Raw genomic sequence first — 18,552 nt, forward strand, 5'->3', positions numbered from 1 at the left:
AAAAGTCTAAATATAAAAAACGATTTTTAAAAAAGATTTATCTTCTTAACCTTTTTAACAAATATATCTTAAATAATCAAAGGCCTGTTTTTATGTACACATACTTTGGTGAAAAAAAAATCACCTAAATTCATAACTAAATCTCAAAATTCCAAATTTATACAGACATTTTTGATAAATAAAATAGTAAAGATTTCCACAAAAATCTACTTGTGAATTCTTCAGCATGCTTTTTTTTTTAGTCAAAAAGAATATAAACATGATTTTATTTTTTTACATATATCAACCAGATGTCTCATGTTTGTTAATCTGATTTATCTGCTTATCAACTACTCCACTATTGAATATTAACACTAAAAAATGTTAAACACATTTTAAGAACTTTTCATTTTTAAAGTGTTTTTGCTCTCCAATTATAAAGATTTTGAAGTTCATCATCTTCATTTTCATCACTAATATCTTCCATAGAAATTTTATTAGTTGATGGTATTTCTTCTTTTACTATTGTCTTTTGTATACTCTCTTTTTTGCTTTCTATTTTTTTCTTGCGCACTAAATCTTTCAATTTGTCAACACGTGATAAACAAGACCTAAAGCATAAGTATGTGAAAAGTAAATTAAGTTAAACAATAAGAATTCTTCAATAAAACAAGGGAACTCTTCAACAATCATTAGCATCAATTTCATAAAAAACGTCAAAGTTAAACAAAAGGATTTCTTCAATAAAACAAGAAAACTTCTTCAACATCAATTTCATAAATAACTTAAAAGTTATAATTTTAAGAACTTTTATTTGAATGTCAGGTAATAGGAATAACTTTGACATTGGGGTAAGTTTGACAGTACTCACTTTTAAGCATAAATAACTTATTATTAATATAATAAGCACATAAATTAAAATTTAGCTATTGCAACAATGTGTGAGAACATATTTTGTGTTAAAGTACAATGAACTAAAAAAAAAACTAAGAAGAATGTTGGCAACAAGTTGTTAACTATTTACATAATTACATTAAATTAAAAGCAGAAAAAAAGAAAACAATGTCTATTGCTTACATCAAAAAACGGATCAGCAAAAAAAGATTTTTTTTTAAGTTTTAAAAACACTTAATGATATGTTGTCAATTTTTATGATGATTATTTATTTAGTTTACTCATTTAAATTATCCAGTAAATGGAGCTAAATAAACATGACAAAAAATATTTTAGACTTACCTTACATCAATATTTCCCATATCATGGGGTATCTTTGACACATATGATAGGTATAGTAAATAATCAGTATTTATCATAATTGAAGTTGGATATTATTGAAACATTAAGTGTAAATTTTTCTGTACCCTGCATTGTTTTGGCAATTACAGATCTCAAAACCTATTCTTATACTATAACAAAAAAACACTTGTGTCAATACTGATTTATTTAGATACTTATATATTGGGTGACAGAAAAATTTGTCCGTAAGTTAAAAAATTACATAAAAAAGTCAATTCTACTGAGAAATTTATCATCTAAAATTTATAAGAAAGAAAAGCATAATAACAAATGTGGTCAAGTTTTTTCTTCACACTCTCAGCATGCTTTTGTACTACATTCATATTCATTTTATTGATGAAGGAAAATTTTTTTTTTTCAAACTCTCAGGATCTTTGGCTTTCCAATCACCCTCATACACTTTTTCTTTCAAATGTTCCCAAAAAGCTTCAATTGTTCATGCCATTGGCAAATTAGCTGAATTTATATTTTTTGGCATAAAACTGATATTTTGGGTCTTGAGGCATTCCTGGATTAGCTAACCATAATGAGAACTTACCAAATATAGCCAAAGCACATAGCCACTGGTTGAATAGTGCTTCTTAATAAAAGGTTCCAAAAACTTTTGTATTCAACATTCTAAGTACACATTTAATTCACAGCTAACTCACTTGGAACAAAAAATACACATGAGAGTCCCTTGAGCAAAACACAAAGGTATACAAGCAACTACTTTCAAATTTCAACCGAAAATTAAATTTAACGTCATTTAGTGTATTGTTTTTGTCATTGGAATAAAATGGATCATTTCCAGACTGACAAGAATGACAAGAATTTAATATAGGATTCATCATCAAGAAGAAAAATTGAGATTCCTACACTTTGGTCAGGCTGCTCGTTTCTATAACTCAGATAATAAAGGACTCTTAGAATTTTTGTAACATCTAATAATGGTATGCTGAGATTTTAGTGGCTGAACTAGATAGTCTTTTGAAAGTAAACTCAGAATTGTTAAAACATGCCAAAGTAATCCTGTATTACCTTACAACAATTTTCGTATTATAATTTAGTTCATACATTATATATATTTTATAAATTAAATACATGATCTCTGATATATAGTCAAAGAATAATCTTCTTACTTTAAGTTAATATACTCCTGCATATCCTTCATCATTTCAGCCTCCTCATCCTCTTCATCTTGAATTGCTTCAGAGACCTTTAAATTGATATTAAAATGGTTTCAACAAACAAAAGTATTTTTTTGATAAAACTACATTGAAACATTTATCATACTTAAAACATGATTATAATATAATAACATTTTATAAACCAGTTTAAAGAAAAATTTTTTTTTTAAACTTTTAAAAAAGAACCAAACTACTCATATTTCATTTAATGTGATTACATACCTTTGTTTCCTCTTGTATCATCTGTTGAAACTTTTCCCATTCTTCCTCCTTTGGGTCTTTATATTCAACATTACGAGCCTGAAATAATTTAAAGAGCCAATTTTTTTTTTGTCCTTACCTTTAAGATTATGAAAAAGAAAAGAAAGTTCAGATTTGAGTCTTTAAAGAGTCAGGAGTCAGAAATAAAAACAACAAACTTTTGCATCTTTTTTTGGATCATCAAAAAAACCTTCGGGTAACTTTTCAGATTCTGTACTACTAATTTTCCTAAGAAGATATTATAGTAATTTTCTTTAAATAAGCAATAAGTTTCAAATCAAAAAAGAAAATTCTGCAAAAAAAAATAATACAAAAAATCAACTTGAAAAGATTGAATAACAAGAATAGCAGAAGGTTGGGAGAAAAGAAAAAAACCTTTTTCTATTAGAATTCTCTAACTTTTCTTCCTTTGGCTCATTTTTAACTTTATCAACATCTCCTTCATCAAAAAAATCTAAATGAACATCCATAATATAATTAGGTTTCATTTCATTTCTAAAATTTTCTCACTAAAATTCATTTCAAACAATCAAACTTCTAGAGATCACACATCACCATCTCAGATTTTAATGACATTATTAGTATATTTAGGAAGAAAGTCTCCTCAAAATTTGAACTCAATATCTTTGATTGCTAGGATGTAATTTTAATCTTTCCCCTGAAAATACATATTAGAAGTGAATATAGGTTTTTGCAAACTTTGTTTAAACATGTTATCCTAAGGTAACCAAGTTTTATGAACCATGACAGCGCTATGAGTAGTTTTAGGAGACATCATTAAAGTAACTTATACTTAACTACAAGTTATAAAACCTAAAATGTTGAAGAACTTATAAAACAAGTTCAAAACCTTTAAAATTGATAGTCTACAATCTCAAGAAAATTAAAATTGATAGCCTTTGTTAAGCCTAAATTGTTATTGATATAAAAAAAATAAACATCTAAATCAATTGACATGGAATTTTGACAAAGTTTGAAACAATTTTTAATCTAATGTAACAGAAAAAACTGTTAAATATAATTTATAGCTACTGATTAGTTACCATCATTTAACACTGTAAAAAATAATCCTGGTACAAGAGAAGAAATGTGCCTATACTGTATTAATAACACAATGACATTTGTAAAAACCTCATTGAATGAGACCTTTTCATTCTTTAGCTACTTGGTCTCCAGTTCTTAGAATATTTTAGGCTGGTGACATAAACTGATAAGGAAACATTTAATATAAACAAAAACCTTTTCCCTTTGATAATTTTTCAGCATTTTCCATGTAATTTTTGGTTATTTCAATTGATACATATTTCATGATACAGATATTAGACATGTTCTTGAAACTTTTACACTGAATTCAAACTTTTAACTGTATTCAAACTTTTCACTGTATTCAAACTTTTAAAAACTGGCTTGTTAGTAAAAATAGGTTTTCTTGTTGCAATTGAAATGGTTATCCTAATTTCTTCAACCAGACCCTTTAATTTTTCTTTAAGAAACATCATTTCAATACTTGTTTTGATATTGGCATTAGTACTAGTTTCTTCTATTTTCTCCAATTCCAAACAATCTCTTTATTAACTTGATGTTTCCTTCAAGCAGCCAAAATACAAATTACACAGAATGAAATAGAAAGATTCTTTTTAAAAGACATTAGAGGTAGATTCTAATGAATGGTAAAATTTCTGAACTTTTGTATATGCATGTCGCTCACTGCTTTACATTAGCTTATCAATTTAATAAGTGGATTCTAATAAATAATAAAATTTCTGAATTTATGTACATGCATGTTAGTCACTACTTTATATATAGCTTAAAGAAAAAATTTAAACATCACATCTGTTGTTGTTTACTGTGGCAACTCTTGTTAAAAACCGAAAACAACCATTTATAACAAAACAACATAAAAAGGAATTTAAAAGCAATATTGTAAATCCAAGAAAATGTCAAATAAAGTTAAACAAATGCTGAAATTAGAAACACAATTTCATCTCATTTCTAATTTCAGTGTTTGTTTGATTTCATTTAGTATTTTGTGATAGGCCATCATCTTGCACTCATACATACTTTTTTAAAAACTAAGCTATAAAAAATCTTTTGCAAAAAAATCTTTAATAAATTGTCCTGCAAATGAAGCTAAGATATCTATCAAACCAAGTAATCATACCGCTTGGTAGTTTCCCTGAATCTGCATTTATATTTGTTAAGGGTTCAGCAGCAGCAGATTGTTGAGATAATTGTTTACTTGATATAGGTTTTTGTAGTGCTGATGCAGTTAGAGGATTTTTAACAGATGGATCAAAAAAATCAGGTGGAAGGACATCTAACAGTAAATAAAATTTACATTAAAGAAGAGTAGAGAAGACAGCTTGTAATTTATTTTATAAAATCAACTTTCAAAAAACAGATTAAAAAAATTTAGTAGAAAGTAGACTGAGATGAAAGATGAAAATGAGGAAAAAAAACATTATCATTGACAATAAAATTATTTTAAAATCATCTAAAGCTTTTGACATATTAAGGATATTTAAATATATATATTGCCATTTTCTATTGACTGGATTTAAAAGTGTTGTTAAAGTTACAACATTTTTCAGATGCTGAATAAAAAAAATATTTGATTAAAGAACTTTCATCAATTCTGCAGTAAAAAAACAATCACAACATAAACATACATTTCCCAAATAAAAGTATTTCACTTTTCTGCATTGGTATACAGCACTTTTAACAGTTTATTAAAAAATGCTTATTTGATTGGTAATAAATAATCAAAGCAGAAGTAATGAAGCTAAAAACTATTCTGATAATACAGAAATGAAATACTAACCTTTTTTAGTAGAGAGGTTTTCATTTTTTTCGCTAGTCTTAAAAAAAAATGAAATTTTGAATAAAATCATAAAAGCATAAAAGGATAAAGAAAATTGTAGATTAACAATAAAAATAATTTTTTTATACAAATTCTTGATAACAACAGTGTTAGGCAAGTAACTTAATCAGGTCATATGAAGCTTATTCACTTATTACCTATTCAGAAATGAGAGAGAAAGAGGAAAAGATTTTAATATAGCTGAGCTGTTGAGAGAGAGAAAAAAAACTGCTTACTAATTGATTACTTCTATTAAAAATATTTAGTGCTATCTTATTAGTAAAAATATAGTAAACTATAAACATAATGCTTTACTTAATTTGTTTAAACATGAAAATATTAATGTGATATTAATTAATGTGAAATTAATTAATGTGAAAATATTAATATTTAAACATGAAAATATTAATATAATACTCATTGTAGAAACAAAACTTTATTTTAAAACTTTATTAGTATTAAATGTAGCAAATCTACATTGTGAAATCCATGCATTCATCTGTAATTGCCAAATAAAAAATAAAAAAAATTTTTTTTAAAAAGTTGTTTTGCTGAAAATCTTTTCCTTAAGCCAAATAGATAACCAGAATTGTAAACTTTAACATACTGATTTGTTAATTTAATTAATCTGACTGCTATTATTCTACCTTGTGAATTAACTAGTTTAAAAAATATGTAATGCTTTACAGTAAGAAATTGCTTTCTTCACTGGTAAACTATAAATACTACCTAAATTGAATATCTCTTTATACTTATCAGGTTTGAATGAAAACCATTTTGAGGTCCTTGTGCTTTTACAGGCTTAATTGGAAAGGTTATTGCTGTTTGTGAAAATCAACCAATAATTGTATTTACTCCAATTGAATCAGATGATGGGTGTTAGTGAACTCAGTACAGATCAGCAATATTTACATGAAATTTGTAATGCTGTTTTAAAAGGCTTTGTTTACTATCTAGATTCACTATCAAAATGGAGGAGCACTTTCTCATTCAAGATGGTTAACTGCAGCCAACAACCTGCTGCATTTATATGTATCAACTAACATCCAACAGCAAATCTGGTTTTACTAGCAACACATATTAACAAAGTCCATGCACCATGTTGGTTTAAAATCAAAAGTAAATCATTATATAGAAATGGAGCTTGTTATTTGTTTCAAATCATTTACAAATCATGATACCTCTCCAATGAAGTCAAAGCAGTTATAGATTCAGTGATTCTATGTAATTGATACTTCACTTATCCAGAAAAAATTCTCCCAGTAATTTTGAATGATAAACATAAAAATATATAAGAGCTAGCAATGCATCCAATATTGTGTTCAAGATCAGAGAAATATGGAATTAAAAAATTTTCAATCCCTAAAAAAAACTTTTCAGCTGGAATAACATCGAACTAATTGATTGGCAGAATTCTCCTATCACTGAATCACCACTTCTCACCAACGCTATTGTGTCTGATCTGGAAATATTAGTTGCTAATCATAATGCTCTGATAATCAATTTTCCTAATTACCCTAGTCATATTCGAACTTTTGAAAAATTCATCAAATTATTCACTGAATTATTGGATGCAGTGTGTAGTGTAAAATCAAGAAATGGACTTATTTGCACTTATATCTTGTTAACTGATGCCAAAATTTAACAAAGTTGAATATCACACAACATAAGAATGTATTTTTGAAGAATTAGTAATTATCAAAAACAATAGCATAGCAATCAGTATTTTGATATAATTACAAAAAAAAAATACAGTAACATAATAAGCAATTTTTAAGTCAAAATATTTTTAGATTTTGGTAAAGCAACAACATATTGTTTTATACTTTAAAAATTTATCATTTTCAACTTCTCTATTAAGTCTTGTTTCTGTTGAGACCCAGTTAAAAAAATTTTGGTAGAAAAAAATTTCATTTGTATTAGGGCAGAAAAAACTTGCATTTTTATCCTATTAAATAGTAATTGTTCCTGGAGAAGCTAAAGAATTTAAAATCTTTTATCTATATCTTATTAAAAAGTGTTAAGGAGACAATTAGGCATCTTTTTCTCACTATTAAAATCAAAATGGAATTACTTTCAAAAATTCTTATTATGAACGATGCACCCTAAAATGGAATTCAGATATTATAAAGCCATATGCAACAATTGTTAGGAGAGAAATATGTCATGTGAGTCAGTAAAAATGATTGAATGCAAAATTCAACAGTTCATAGCTTTTTGACTATTTAAATTTTATGGGTATTATTTTGCAGAATTTGTAGAATTAGTCTAAAAAAACTCAGATAATTTAACATGAAATGCCTCTTCGGTAAAGTGGAGGGAGGGTTTTAACAATGTCACTAAAGTATAGAAATAGATCGTGTCTAATACCAATAAACTAAAAGACATTCAAAAAAAAGATACTGAAAAATGAGCAAGATTAAACATATTTGTGCTCAATGCATAAAAACAATATTCAAAATAGGTACCTTTGTGACAGCTTCAGAATGATCAGCTTGTTTGCTGTTTTTTGTTTTTAGAATGGCAATATTCTAAAAGTAAAGCAAAACAGCATTAATATCAAAAAAGTTGCTTTTAAATTCTAATAGTTAAAAGTTGAGCATTATTGATATTCTGTAATATCAACTTTGTATCCAATTTTACCTGCTTTGACTTTCCAGTTTTACAAAAGAAAAGCTAACTAACGAACCTCTCTGTGTTTTCTGCTCTGCAGATGAGTGGTCCACATGATTTCATTTTTAACAATTAAATCACAAACAATGCAAACAATTTGATCTAAATTATTATACCTTTAGCCAAGTGAAAGAAAATAATGGAAAATAATAAAATAAGCAATATACGATCAGTTATAGAAATCCTTTTTTACATAACAGCGCTTAAAAAAACTGATCCAAAAAGAATTTTTTTGTTTTGTAAAATCTGGATAGTTTTTTGTTTGTTTGTCTTTTTTTTTTTTTTCATAGAAAAACATTTGATTCTGTTTGCTAATTTCAACTTTAGTGAAAATTATTACACAATCATAAAATAAAAAAAGATAAACACTAAACTCAATGTTAATGTTAATGGATTATTCCAAGAGAAGATACTTTGCCAAAGGATGATTAAGTTTCTTAGCACCTCCAGCTGCTTTTTGCAATTTCATTAACCTACGCAGCTCTTGAGCTCTTGCAGCAGCCATTTTTGTTGAATTTAGCCTATGATAGACCTGAAAGCATAAAACGATGGAATTCTACTTAAAAATTTCGGATCAGAATATACTAAAAGTCAACAACAATAGAAGAACTTTAATATAAACATGTTTATACATCGAAATTAAGATTTTCGGGGTCAAGAAAGTCAATTTTTAGTTCAAGTTTACATTTAACACCCGTACTACGCGTGACACATGTGAACGTGCGCCGAACGGATCTTTAACACGCACAAATTTTGCGGTTAGCTTTGTATCTAAAATTATAATTATAAATTTATAATCCCAGATTGAACTACAAGTTGAACTACCCAAAACTCATACCGCTACCACCACAACTAGACTTAAAACAGTATGATTGAAGGATAAATTCTGGAATATGAATAAATTCCAAATCTCATTATACACAAACATTGCATTATAAGACCTTTATTAGAAAGGTCTTAAAATGCAACATTTGGGTCTATATTTATAAAACTTTTATTTGTAAATCAATTTGATAAATCTGCTGTTTCATTAGTTTGCTAACATTTGTTTAGACTAGGGAGTGTCCGGACCCCGATAGGAACCGCTTGAGATCCGACTCAAACGAATTATCGGACACCGATAAAAGCCAAAAATAACTTTATCGGACTCCGATTACCCGAACGGGTATTACCCGATAACGCTGATAAGATCGGATAGTTGAAAACTTTCATACCCGACCCAACTCAATCTTTCGGGTAATTTAAATCACTGGTACCCAAAAATTATTAATCTTGTCGGGTATTCAGTGAAAAAGGTCCATTTTGTTCAAAAATAATTGATATTTCTAAAAAAAAGTGTAATATAATCTTTTACAGTTAAACAAAATTCAATATAATTTCTCATGCTATTCACGCAATCCGGTCGGCAATATTACTGATCTCGCCCTTAATTTGAAATGCTCGACTCTGATTGGTTGTTACGAAAAAATCTAGGTAAGCCAAAACCAGCAAAAGCGATCGTAAAGCATCACTGTGTGTTTTCAGAATTGTTTTCTTTTTGCGAATAGTTAAAAGAAATGCAAGCAATCGGAATCTAAAAATGCAAAAAGCTGTAAATATTAGTGGACGAACTCAGTAAAAATTAGTTAAAGTATGAATAAGTCTGACTATCTGTCCTTAAAGTCAGTCTTTCTGCCCATAAAAGTCAGACTTTTTTAATTTTCTATTATATTTTTCTGACCAATACGCCAAGTTCAAAGAAACTAAATTCAGTCTCCAGAATTTGAAGAAGCTATCAAAGAGTTCTTGTCAAGTTTGCTCGGCAAAAGTGGGGAATAAGAATCCGAGAATGAACCATTCCCTGTCGACGACAGCCCTCAGCGACATGCTACTTAAATTCTGCTCAGAAACCAAAAGCTCTTTATCAATTCCAAATGAGGAGCCTGATAATGATATCTAGGAAGCCCCTGTTGATACAACTAACGTTATGGGCATGTATGACATTGAAGAAGTCAATGAATTTTTTGAAAATAATTTTTTAAACACAATTGGCTCAAATTTCTTTCAATTTGTTTCATGCTAAAAAACTCATGAAAAAAAGCAGCATATTTCCAAATTTTAGATGTTTATTTTGTAATCAGTGTTAGGTAAAAATTCAAAGGAGAAAACGCTGTATTTGCCAATATTTTATTTCTATGATGACTAAGGCACCTAATGTGTTTAGAAAGCTAACTTTTGGTATCAAAACTGCATTTATTTTCAAATCATTTAACCTGTTTCATTTACTCACATTTTTTAATTAACTATGGACTCAATCTGTTTAATGAAATACTTCTTTAATTAACTCCCAGCTTAAGTAGGTTTAAGTTAGTACTTTTTTGAATTTTAGTTTAAACATTTCACAGAGTCTTCCAAAGATGCTAATATTACTGTAAGCAAAAACTTGTAACAAGTTTTTGTGACTTTTAGCAATTTTTGCGATTTTAGCAATTTTTAAAATCTTTTACTAAGTTTCGGGACCCGAACGGTGATAAAGCCAAAATTCGAACGGGTTCGGGTTTTTGGGTATTAAAAAATACTCGGACGGGTACCCGATGATTTATCGATTACGGTTACTTAGCTGTCGGTGCTCGTTAAGCCGTTCGGTTATTTAACACATTGACGGACAGTAGGAACAAGTGAAGTTCGAAAATTAACACTTTATGTTTTTGTAATTTTTAGAATATCAGAAGTATATTTTTACTTTTTCTGCTTAAAAAAACTTAATTTTGATTAACTCAGCACCTTTAATTAGGTTGCGGCTATTACCGTCATGCCACAGTGAGCTTCGCTTTGACAGCTATAGACGCAAGTGTCCGTCAACGGGTTAACCGTTCTATACATAACTGGTTCGGGACCCAAAAATTTTTTTTAAATTACCTGTTCGGCGGCCGAATATTCCCTAAGCTCAGACTCTTGGGTTACATGCAAAAATTTAGATAAATTGGGTTACGTGCTATAATTTAGATAAATTGGGCGAGTTCAGTGTTGCACTCCTCAAACCTTTCGAGCAATTTACGAAAACTAAGGGCCCAATTAAATTATCTGTAATTTTCTGTCTAAAATTTGTATTTCTAGGGATATTTTTTATATAAATTTTTTTTTACTCCAAGTTTTCACGGTATTACATGTATTTTACCAAACGATTATTAGAATTACACGCTTTTTTTTATAAGAAACCAAGCAAATGGGCAAGTACCAGAAAGTTTCTTATTTTTTGAAAAGTAACTTAATATTAATAGTTTCTAAAGATTTTGGGGCTTCTAGTACCAGTTTCTTATAAACACATTTCTTATTAAAAATAAACACGTGTAGCCAACGCATTTTGTCTTGAATTCTTTGTTTACGTTTGCCGTGTTTTAAATTTGTTTTTAAAAAATAAAAAATACTGGCGTCTGAGATAAGATTAAATTTTTATTCGTGAAATTCCTAGTATACATGATTTTAATATCTTATATGCTGTCATATTCATAAGATTAAGTCTGTTCTTTAGGCTATGATGAAATATAATATTATAGAAAAGTAGTTTAGTTAATTTCATTCATTATTTAAAAAATGGTCCTACTATTCTCTGAATGAATAACACATTAGCAGCAAAAATTGTTCAAAACATCTCAAAACGTAACAGGGCATAGAAAAATTTGATGGTGGTGAAAGCCTTGTTTATAAACAGAAGTATCCCAATGAAAATGCGTAAAATTCATACAAGCTGTGTAAAGTCAACGGCCAATCAATGGAAAAATTAAGGATATGATTAATGAAGTGATCTACAAGAGCTGATATACATGCTCAGAGATGGCAAAGCACGATTTAAAAAAAATGATAATAATAAAGGAAAATACAGTGAGGAAAATGTTTGATGTGAAAAAGCTTTGAAAATGATTTGATAAATTTTAATGTTAGCAAAAAAAACTGCTGTGAAGACCAAGAACCTGGAGAAAAACCATACAACATGACATGATGTTTTTGAGTATCGAAAAATGTTATGGATTGAAAATATTTACCTGACAAATTTTTATCTTGAAAGCTATGCTGTTGTTTGATTTAAACAAAGTGATATTAGTATATGAAATATATCTGTAATTTGTAGAAGTATGTCTAAAAGACATTTCAAATAAAAGAAAAAAATAGTTTACAATTTTTTTTTATTATTGTTATCATTACTTTTTTTTTTTTTTTTTTTTTTTTTTACTTTTTATGCTTTTAACTTTAAGTACTTGTATAACTTGTATACCATATTAGTTTAAGAAATAATTATTCAGTTATTTTTCAGCTTTTCAAACTTTGTGTCAAGATATGAAGTTTCGTTCAAAGCTTGTTGATATTGGCTGCATCCAACAGTTTACTAGTACAGTAATTTGTTTTTAAGTTCTTGACTTCTATTTATATATATATATATATATATATATATATATATATATATATATATATATATATATATATATATATATATATATATATATATATATATATATATATATATGTATGTATGTATGTATGTATGTATGTATGTATGTATGTATGTATGTATGTATGTATGTATGTATGTATGTATGTATGTGTGTATGTATGTATGTATGTATCTATGTATCTATGTATGTATGTATCTATGTATCTATGTATCTACATACCTATGTATGTATCTATGTATCTATGTATGTAGAAGTACTAACTACTGTCAGCAAAATATCCAAGACATGCACACTTAAGTTATCTGCAAACCAAGTTGTTTTGACTCAAAATGAAAAAGTTATCAATGGAGGAGCAACCTTTTGGTGTGAAATGAATCAGGTTTACAATTTTTACTTTACAGTTAGTAAATTAGTTTAGTTTTTTTAAGTTTGATAAATTAACTGTTATAATTTATTATTTTTGTGGGTTGTATTATGAACTGAATTAATATGAAGAACATTTGGTGAAAATGTCAGCTTGTTTGAGAAAGTTTGTGAAAAGTAATTCTGAAAAAATTGAACAAAACTGAAAAAATTGTTGTTTCTAAGCACTCTACTGTATTTAAAAATGTGAGCTATAGTAAATTTATTTTGTCATTTATTCTGTCAGAATGCATGCACCATTTCTTTACCTTGTATTTGATGCTGTTGCATCAAAACCTCTGAATTTTATTGAGCCACAGATCCTCAATTATAATTAAAGATTGTGTGCAGCTTCAGCAATTGCTTAATGATTAGAGGAAAATCATGCTTAAACTCTATTTTTTTACTCTTAAATTTGTTATCAGCTTTTTTATTTTTTGATGAATTGAAACTCAATTTAGTCCTGTCATTGAAAATTTTTAAAAAATAGTTTGCTGATAGTACCTCCCTTAAAAATTCTGGGTGTACCACTTGATACATCCCTTGAAAAATTCTAGATACACTCCTTTGAAAAAATTCTGTGTGTGATACTTGATTTAACACTCTAAAGGTTTGGTAAAACATTTCTCCATGATATATTTATATAAGGAATTACTTAACACAAGAAATAGGAAAGCTTGGAACCTCAAAATTTTTAAAATTTAAAAAATCAAAGTTCAGGAAAGCAAAAGTTAATAAGTTGTTCCAATATATATTATATTTGAGCAGCTCATTGTGCCTAAGGTTTTCTAAATTTTTTCATCTTTATGTTGCTTATTTTGGATATATTATCAAACAAAAACAAAGCAAAAACAATTATAAGTACTTTTTGGTCCTTAGAAGAAAATTTTTGTTGTATTTCTTTTTTGTTTTGGTATCTTCAGCTTTATGATGACCTTCTGTTGCAACCAATCTGTCTATGTTTTCCTAGTGTATATATTGTCATAAAATATTCTCAATTAACAGGGAGTTTCTTTTCTCATTACTATTTTTTCATACTGAATGCTCATTCTACTTGAGCTGAGCTAACTGAGATAATTTCACAGATTTTCCACTTGAATTATTTCAAAAATATATGGATTTAGAAATAGTCTCTGCTAACTTTTCCTCTTGTAAAAAATGCTGATAAAGTATTAAGTTTTTCAAGCAGGTAAATCTGAGAAAATTGTAAAAGAATTTTTCAAGCTTATTTATGTGTTCTATCTTAAGAAAATTGGGATTTAAATATTTTAATTTAGTGTAACTTTCTTCCCTAGAAAGGTACACCTTGTGAAGCACTTTTGGAGCGTATTTATGCTTTCTATCTTAAGTAACTACCAAACAGTGATAATCTAGCCTGACAAACCAGAAATTAGAAATTAATAGTGAGATTTCAAAACTGTCAATTTTGTTTGTACAACCATGTCTAACTATTGGTAAACCAGTATTCCATTTTTACAAAGGTAATAATACTTGGGCTTTCACCAGTAAAAAGAATTAACAATTTCTAATCTCTACTATAGCTAAAGTGATAGAACCTTAAATCTTCCCAGATAAAGTCTTATTTTTCTCCAAGTTTAGTAACTACTATTATATTTCTTTAGCAAACCGTAAAAATAAAGAGAAAATCAAGTGGCTTTAACTGTATGATCTGTCAAATCAGAACACTTAACAATAACCATGTCCATACTCTAGTTGCAACTTTTTCAAAAACAGAAGCACAGTGTATGAGAGGCCTGATCAAGTAAAAATTTGTTCGCTGAAGTAAAAATGCACCAGCAGTTCCAAGTTTGTCAACATAAGAAAAACATAGTGTAACAGTCAGATAAGTGACAGAATGGTGGAAGACCAATGCCTTTACCACCTGGTCCTTCAGCTAAAAAGAAACTCCATTCTCAACAAGTGATACGGTTCAAGCACAAGAAACACTGGTCTTTCAATGTGTGATTTTGCATCTACCTTGAAAAAGCTTTTATTTCTCATCTAATTTCAGCTAACTTCAAAAAAATTTTTGCAAATGAAAGAAAAAAGTTTCAAGCTTTTTCATTTCCTCCATGAGCCACAACCTCAAATGACATTTTGTTCACTGTAACAATTTATCAGATTTCATATCACAGGTTTGCCAGATAAAAAAATTGCTTGAAATTCAACATGAGCGCATTAGGCTTCATTCTCAACAACTTAACCAAAACTAAAGGACCTTCTCACAATCCCATCTACTAGAGAGTCTAGTGTCAATTAACATTTTTAAACAATTTTAACAACATCCACCAGTGAGTCTAATGCCAAACAACATTTTTAAACAGTTGTAATAATAGCTGATTGCTATAATTACTAAAAATGTTTCTGAAAATTATAAAAATCTGAGCTCCTTGTGCCATTGAACTATTGAGCTCATCTTGTCACAGTTTCAGCAGGTTAAAATTTTTTTTAAAAATTTAAAAATTCAACGTTATCTTGGTGATGAGTTCGTTGATGGAAGTGATGGTCTAAAACTGTTAAGTAATGTTGATTCTTGTCACAAAGAAAAAGATAACATCAGCAGTTGGTTTTGTCAGAACTTTTAAGAACTTTAATAATGTGCAATTGGAAACACTTTGCACCTAGATTTTGTACACCCCGTCAAAGCACTTCCGTAACCTCATTGTCATTGCCATTCTCAGTGATTCTAAAAGCAATATTTGCTTCTCACTGGATTAAATATAAATCCAAGTCATCCCATCTATGGAAAACAGCTTTTCATCTATATTGTTGACTACAACAAGCAAGTGTAACCTGTTCAAAAGAAAGTTAAATTTTGATGAAAGCATAGATAAGAAGTTAAAACTGTAAATTTATTTTAACATTATTTGGAATATTTTTTTAAAATAAGAAATAATTAGAGATCAATAATTAAAACACACTTTCTGAAATTTTTTAGTAAATATAGATATAACTATTTTTACAAAAGTGTTTGAATGGAAATTTTTTTTTTTTCACTCTTTGCTAAAAATAGCTACAAACCATACAGAAAAAAATCTTACTTTTACTTCATTTACAGAACTCAACAGATGAAGTAAAGTTCTTTAACTTTTGTTAAATAAAAATATGTTTGGGATAAAATAATTGGGTAATCTGAGAAGATTACCCAATTTTTTTATCCCAAAAACTCTATCAAAGACTTATTCATTTTGACATCTGAGAGCAACAGTTGTGGAATTATGGATTGCATAACCTCTCCTGCTGAGCAGCATTATGCTAATATGCTATTTGTATGATCCACATTGTTAACAAACCAAACATAATTAACAAACTTACATAATTAACAAACCAAACATAATTATTTGACATTAGAGTTAATCCTGCTCAAGTTCAGTTTCCACTGTTTGTAATTTTGTCTTAAGATAGAAAGCATAAATAAGTTTCAAAAGTACTTCACAAGGTGTACCTTTTCTAGGGAAGAAAATTACACTTCTTTAAAATATTTGAATGTATTTCTATGCCACACATTAATTAACGAAGTTTTAGCTTTGTCAAATTAGTGAAAATGACCCTCACAACTTAAAATTAATTTACTCTCAGACTGTAGCTAATTTTTAACTTTATCAGAAATTGATTCAATTTTTTTGGTTCTCAATTTAATTGTTAAGGTTGGAATAGACAAACTGTGTGGAGTTCAGGTCAATACCTTGAGGTATTTTAAAAAAAAAGGTTTTATTATTATGTATAAATTGCTTTCAGGTTGATTACTTTGATGAGTATCGGATTGAAGGTAAAGATGAGAAGAATGAAATTTACTTGGAAATTCTTAATGAAAATATTGTACGTGCAATGAAATCTGGTCATACTGCACAATTCATTAAAATCAAGCTTACAAAAAAACAAACTCCTTGCTTAACATTTGAAATCACCTTGGTGAGGATTTTCATTAAATAAGTTTCCGATTACATTTTTATAATTATTAATGTTATACCAGTAGGCAACGTTTTAGGAGCCTAAATCAAGTTCTCTGGTTTCAAATAATCGACAACAATTTATAATTTTATCTACACAACTCAATAATTGTAAATATAATTTTAATGCCTATCACATATATATGATTTTTCCATTAAAAAACAATTTTAGAAAAAAATGGAATCAAATAAATCCCTGTTGATAGTCTTCAAATGATTAAGAGTTGATCTCATTAAAACCATAGTTTTAATGTGATCAAGTCTTAATCATTTATAAAGAATTTTTGATAAGGATGTTTTTAAAATTGTTCTCATGTATACTAACATGTATACTAACAGCAATTGGCGACAATTTAAAAATTATCTACAATCTGTTTCGCTCATATTTTTAGAAAAGTGACTTGAAAAGGAAAGCTGAATATGATTATTGTTCAAACTTTGGGTAATAAATAACTACAATAATTTCATTATATTCAATAGTCCTCCCTCACTGCCCACACGCGCAATGTCATTCATGATGTTCCTGTTGCAGTGATACCTACAAGATACTGGGATGATTATAAGAAGCCAAATTTGCCTCATTATGACGTAACTTCGTTTTTTAATAATTTTTTATTTCTTTGATATTGTTGCTACAGGCTGTTATTGCTATGGTTACTGTTATTATTTAGTTTAATGCGCTCGTTTTTTGCTTACTTTTTTTTTTAGATAAAAATTTTTACGCCGAATCTTAAAGTAATGAAAAGCATTGTTGAAAGAATGAAAAATATCAGCGGATACATGGTATCTTTTTTTAGCACTATTTGATGTTTGCCAGCATCAATGACGGTGACTGTTAATTCACGTGTGAATTGTTTTCACTTTTTAAGGTGATCACTGCTTCGCAAAATGGAGAACTTTGTTTCAAAGTTGAAACCGAGGAAGTTACTGCTGCAACTTACTTTCAAAATATGTTAATCGAATCCGATGAAGCGAATTCCCCAACCGAAGTTGACGAAACTGTATCTGTAGAAGCCCGAGTTGACATTCAAAAATTGGTGTCATTCTTTCATGCCCAGCAATTCAACGCCACAAAAACTCTATGTGCGATTGTAGATCAAAAAGCCGTGCACATGTTTTTAGAGTGCAATAATTTGCTATTCCAATATTTTATACCATCTACAAACATAGCTTTAGGTTAGAAAAAAGATTGTTGAACCTGCATTATGTATTAAGACAATTCTGATAGTTCAGTTAAAGATTATGATTTGTTTTAAAGAAAAGTGAAGATTACTGTGATTTAGTTGTACGGAACTGGATAGAATGTTGGAATAAAGTTTATTAGAAAGTCAAATGTTAGCAAACAAGTTAAAAACTATGTTAAAATAAAAGCTTGTTAACAAAGTTGACTTTTCTTGTTTGAATTATATTGGTTCTCAGTTTATCTGGTTTCTCAATTCTCGACACGTCTACACACTAATTTGTACTGTCATCATGAAGTGTTTTATGTTGTTTGGAGATTGTAAGATCCAGGACTGAATGGGGAAAATTTC

The 18,552-nt window shown here is 28.3% G+C and overlaps 2 protein-coding genes across 5 annotated transcripts; one reads left to right on the plus strand and one right to left on the minus strand.

The window, feature by feature from the left end:
• Nucleotides 1-23: 23 nt before the first annotated feature.
• LOC145189733 (zinc finger protein 830-like) lies at nt 24-8,963 on the minus strand. 2 transcript variants are annotated; one of them, XM_090090074.1, is made up of 11 exons: nt 8,871-8,963; nt 8,652-8,770; nt 8,255-8,354; nt 8,034-8,096; nt 5,527-5,563; nt 4,867-5,022; nt 3,081-3,159; nt 2,864-2,933; nt 2,667-2,744; nt 2,397-2,473; nt 24-590 (listed from the first exon to the last, which is right to left on the minus strand). In XM_090090074.1, exons 2-11 carry the CDS (start codon nt 8,741-8,743, stop codon nt 392-394), a joined length of 951 nt encoding a protein of 316 aa, XP_089946200.1. In that variant the 5' UTR covers nt 8,744-8,770; nt 8,871-8,963; the 3' UTR covers nt 24-391. The 2 variants fall into 2 exon arrangements, with proteins under 2 accessions (XP_089946200.1, XP_089946199.1); XM_090090073.1 differs by lacking the exon at nt 8,871-8,963 and having other exon boundaries at nt 8,652-8,818.
• Nucleotides 8,964-11,747: 2,784 nt separating this feature from the next.
• On the plus strand, nt 11,748-18,443 carry LOC145190563 (checkpoint protein HUS1-like). 3 transcript variants are annotated; one of them, XR_016453412.1, is made up of 7 exons: nt 11,748-12,348; nt 12,530-12,604; nt 12,920-13,047; nt 16,809-16,982; nt 17,413-17,608; nt 17,729-17,803; nt 17,890-18,443. XR_016453412.1 is itself a non-coding variant. In XM_090090674.1 (7 exons), exons 2-7 carry the CDS (start codon nt 12,553-12,555, stop codon nt 18,199-18,201), a joined length of 849 nt encoding a protein of 282 aa, XP_089946800.1. In that variant the 5' UTR covers nt 11,748-12,348; nt 12,530-12,552; the 3' UTR covers nt 18,202-18,443. The 3 variants fall into 3 exon arrangements, 2 of the variants coding, with proteins under 2 accessions (XP_089946800.1, XP_089946799.1); XM_090090674.1 differs by having other exon boundaries at nt 17,501-17,608; XM_090090673.1 differs by lacking the exon at nt 11,748-12,348 and having other exon boundaries at nt 12,432-12,604; nt 17,501-17,608.
• Nucleotides 18,444-18,552: the final 109 nt, after the last annotated feature.

The sequence above is a fragment of the Hydra viridissima genome, unplaced genomic scaffold, assembly GCF_058129835.1.
Source record: "Hydra viridissima isolate aposymbiotic clone 2 unplaced genomic scaffold, HvirCarnegie_v1 scaffold_6, whole genome shotgun sequence".
NCBI classification, from domain to species: domain Eukaryota; kingdom Metazoa; phylum Cnidaria; class Hydrozoa; order Anthoathecata; family Hydridae; genus Hydra; species Hydra viridissima.

Coding starts and splice junctions, on each gene's coding strand:
- LOC145189733 (XM_090090074.1), bottom strand. CDS start 8,743: ATGGCTGCTGCAAGAGCTCAAGAGCTGCGTAGGTTAATGAAATTGCAA. Junction 2,934..3,080: donor GAGAATTCTAATAGAAAAAG/GTTTTTTTCTTT, acceptor ATATCTTCTTAG/GAAAATTAGTAGTACAGAAT. Junction 2,745..2,863: donor ATCCAAAAAAAGATGCAAAA/GTTTGTTGTTTT, acceptor AAATTATTTCAG/GCTCGTAATGTTGAATATAA.
- LOC145190563 (XM_090090674.1), top strand. CDS start 12,553: ATGAAGTTTCGTTCAAAGCTTGTTGATATTGGCTGCATCCAACAGTTT. Junction 16,983..17,500: donor TAACATTTGAAATCACCTTG/GTGAGGATTTTC, acceptor TATATTCAATAG/TCCTCCCTCACTGCCCACAC. Junction 17,609..17,728: donor CAAATTTGCCTCATTATGAC/GTAACTTCGTTT, acceptor TTTTTTTTTTAG/ATAAAAATTTTTACGCCGAA.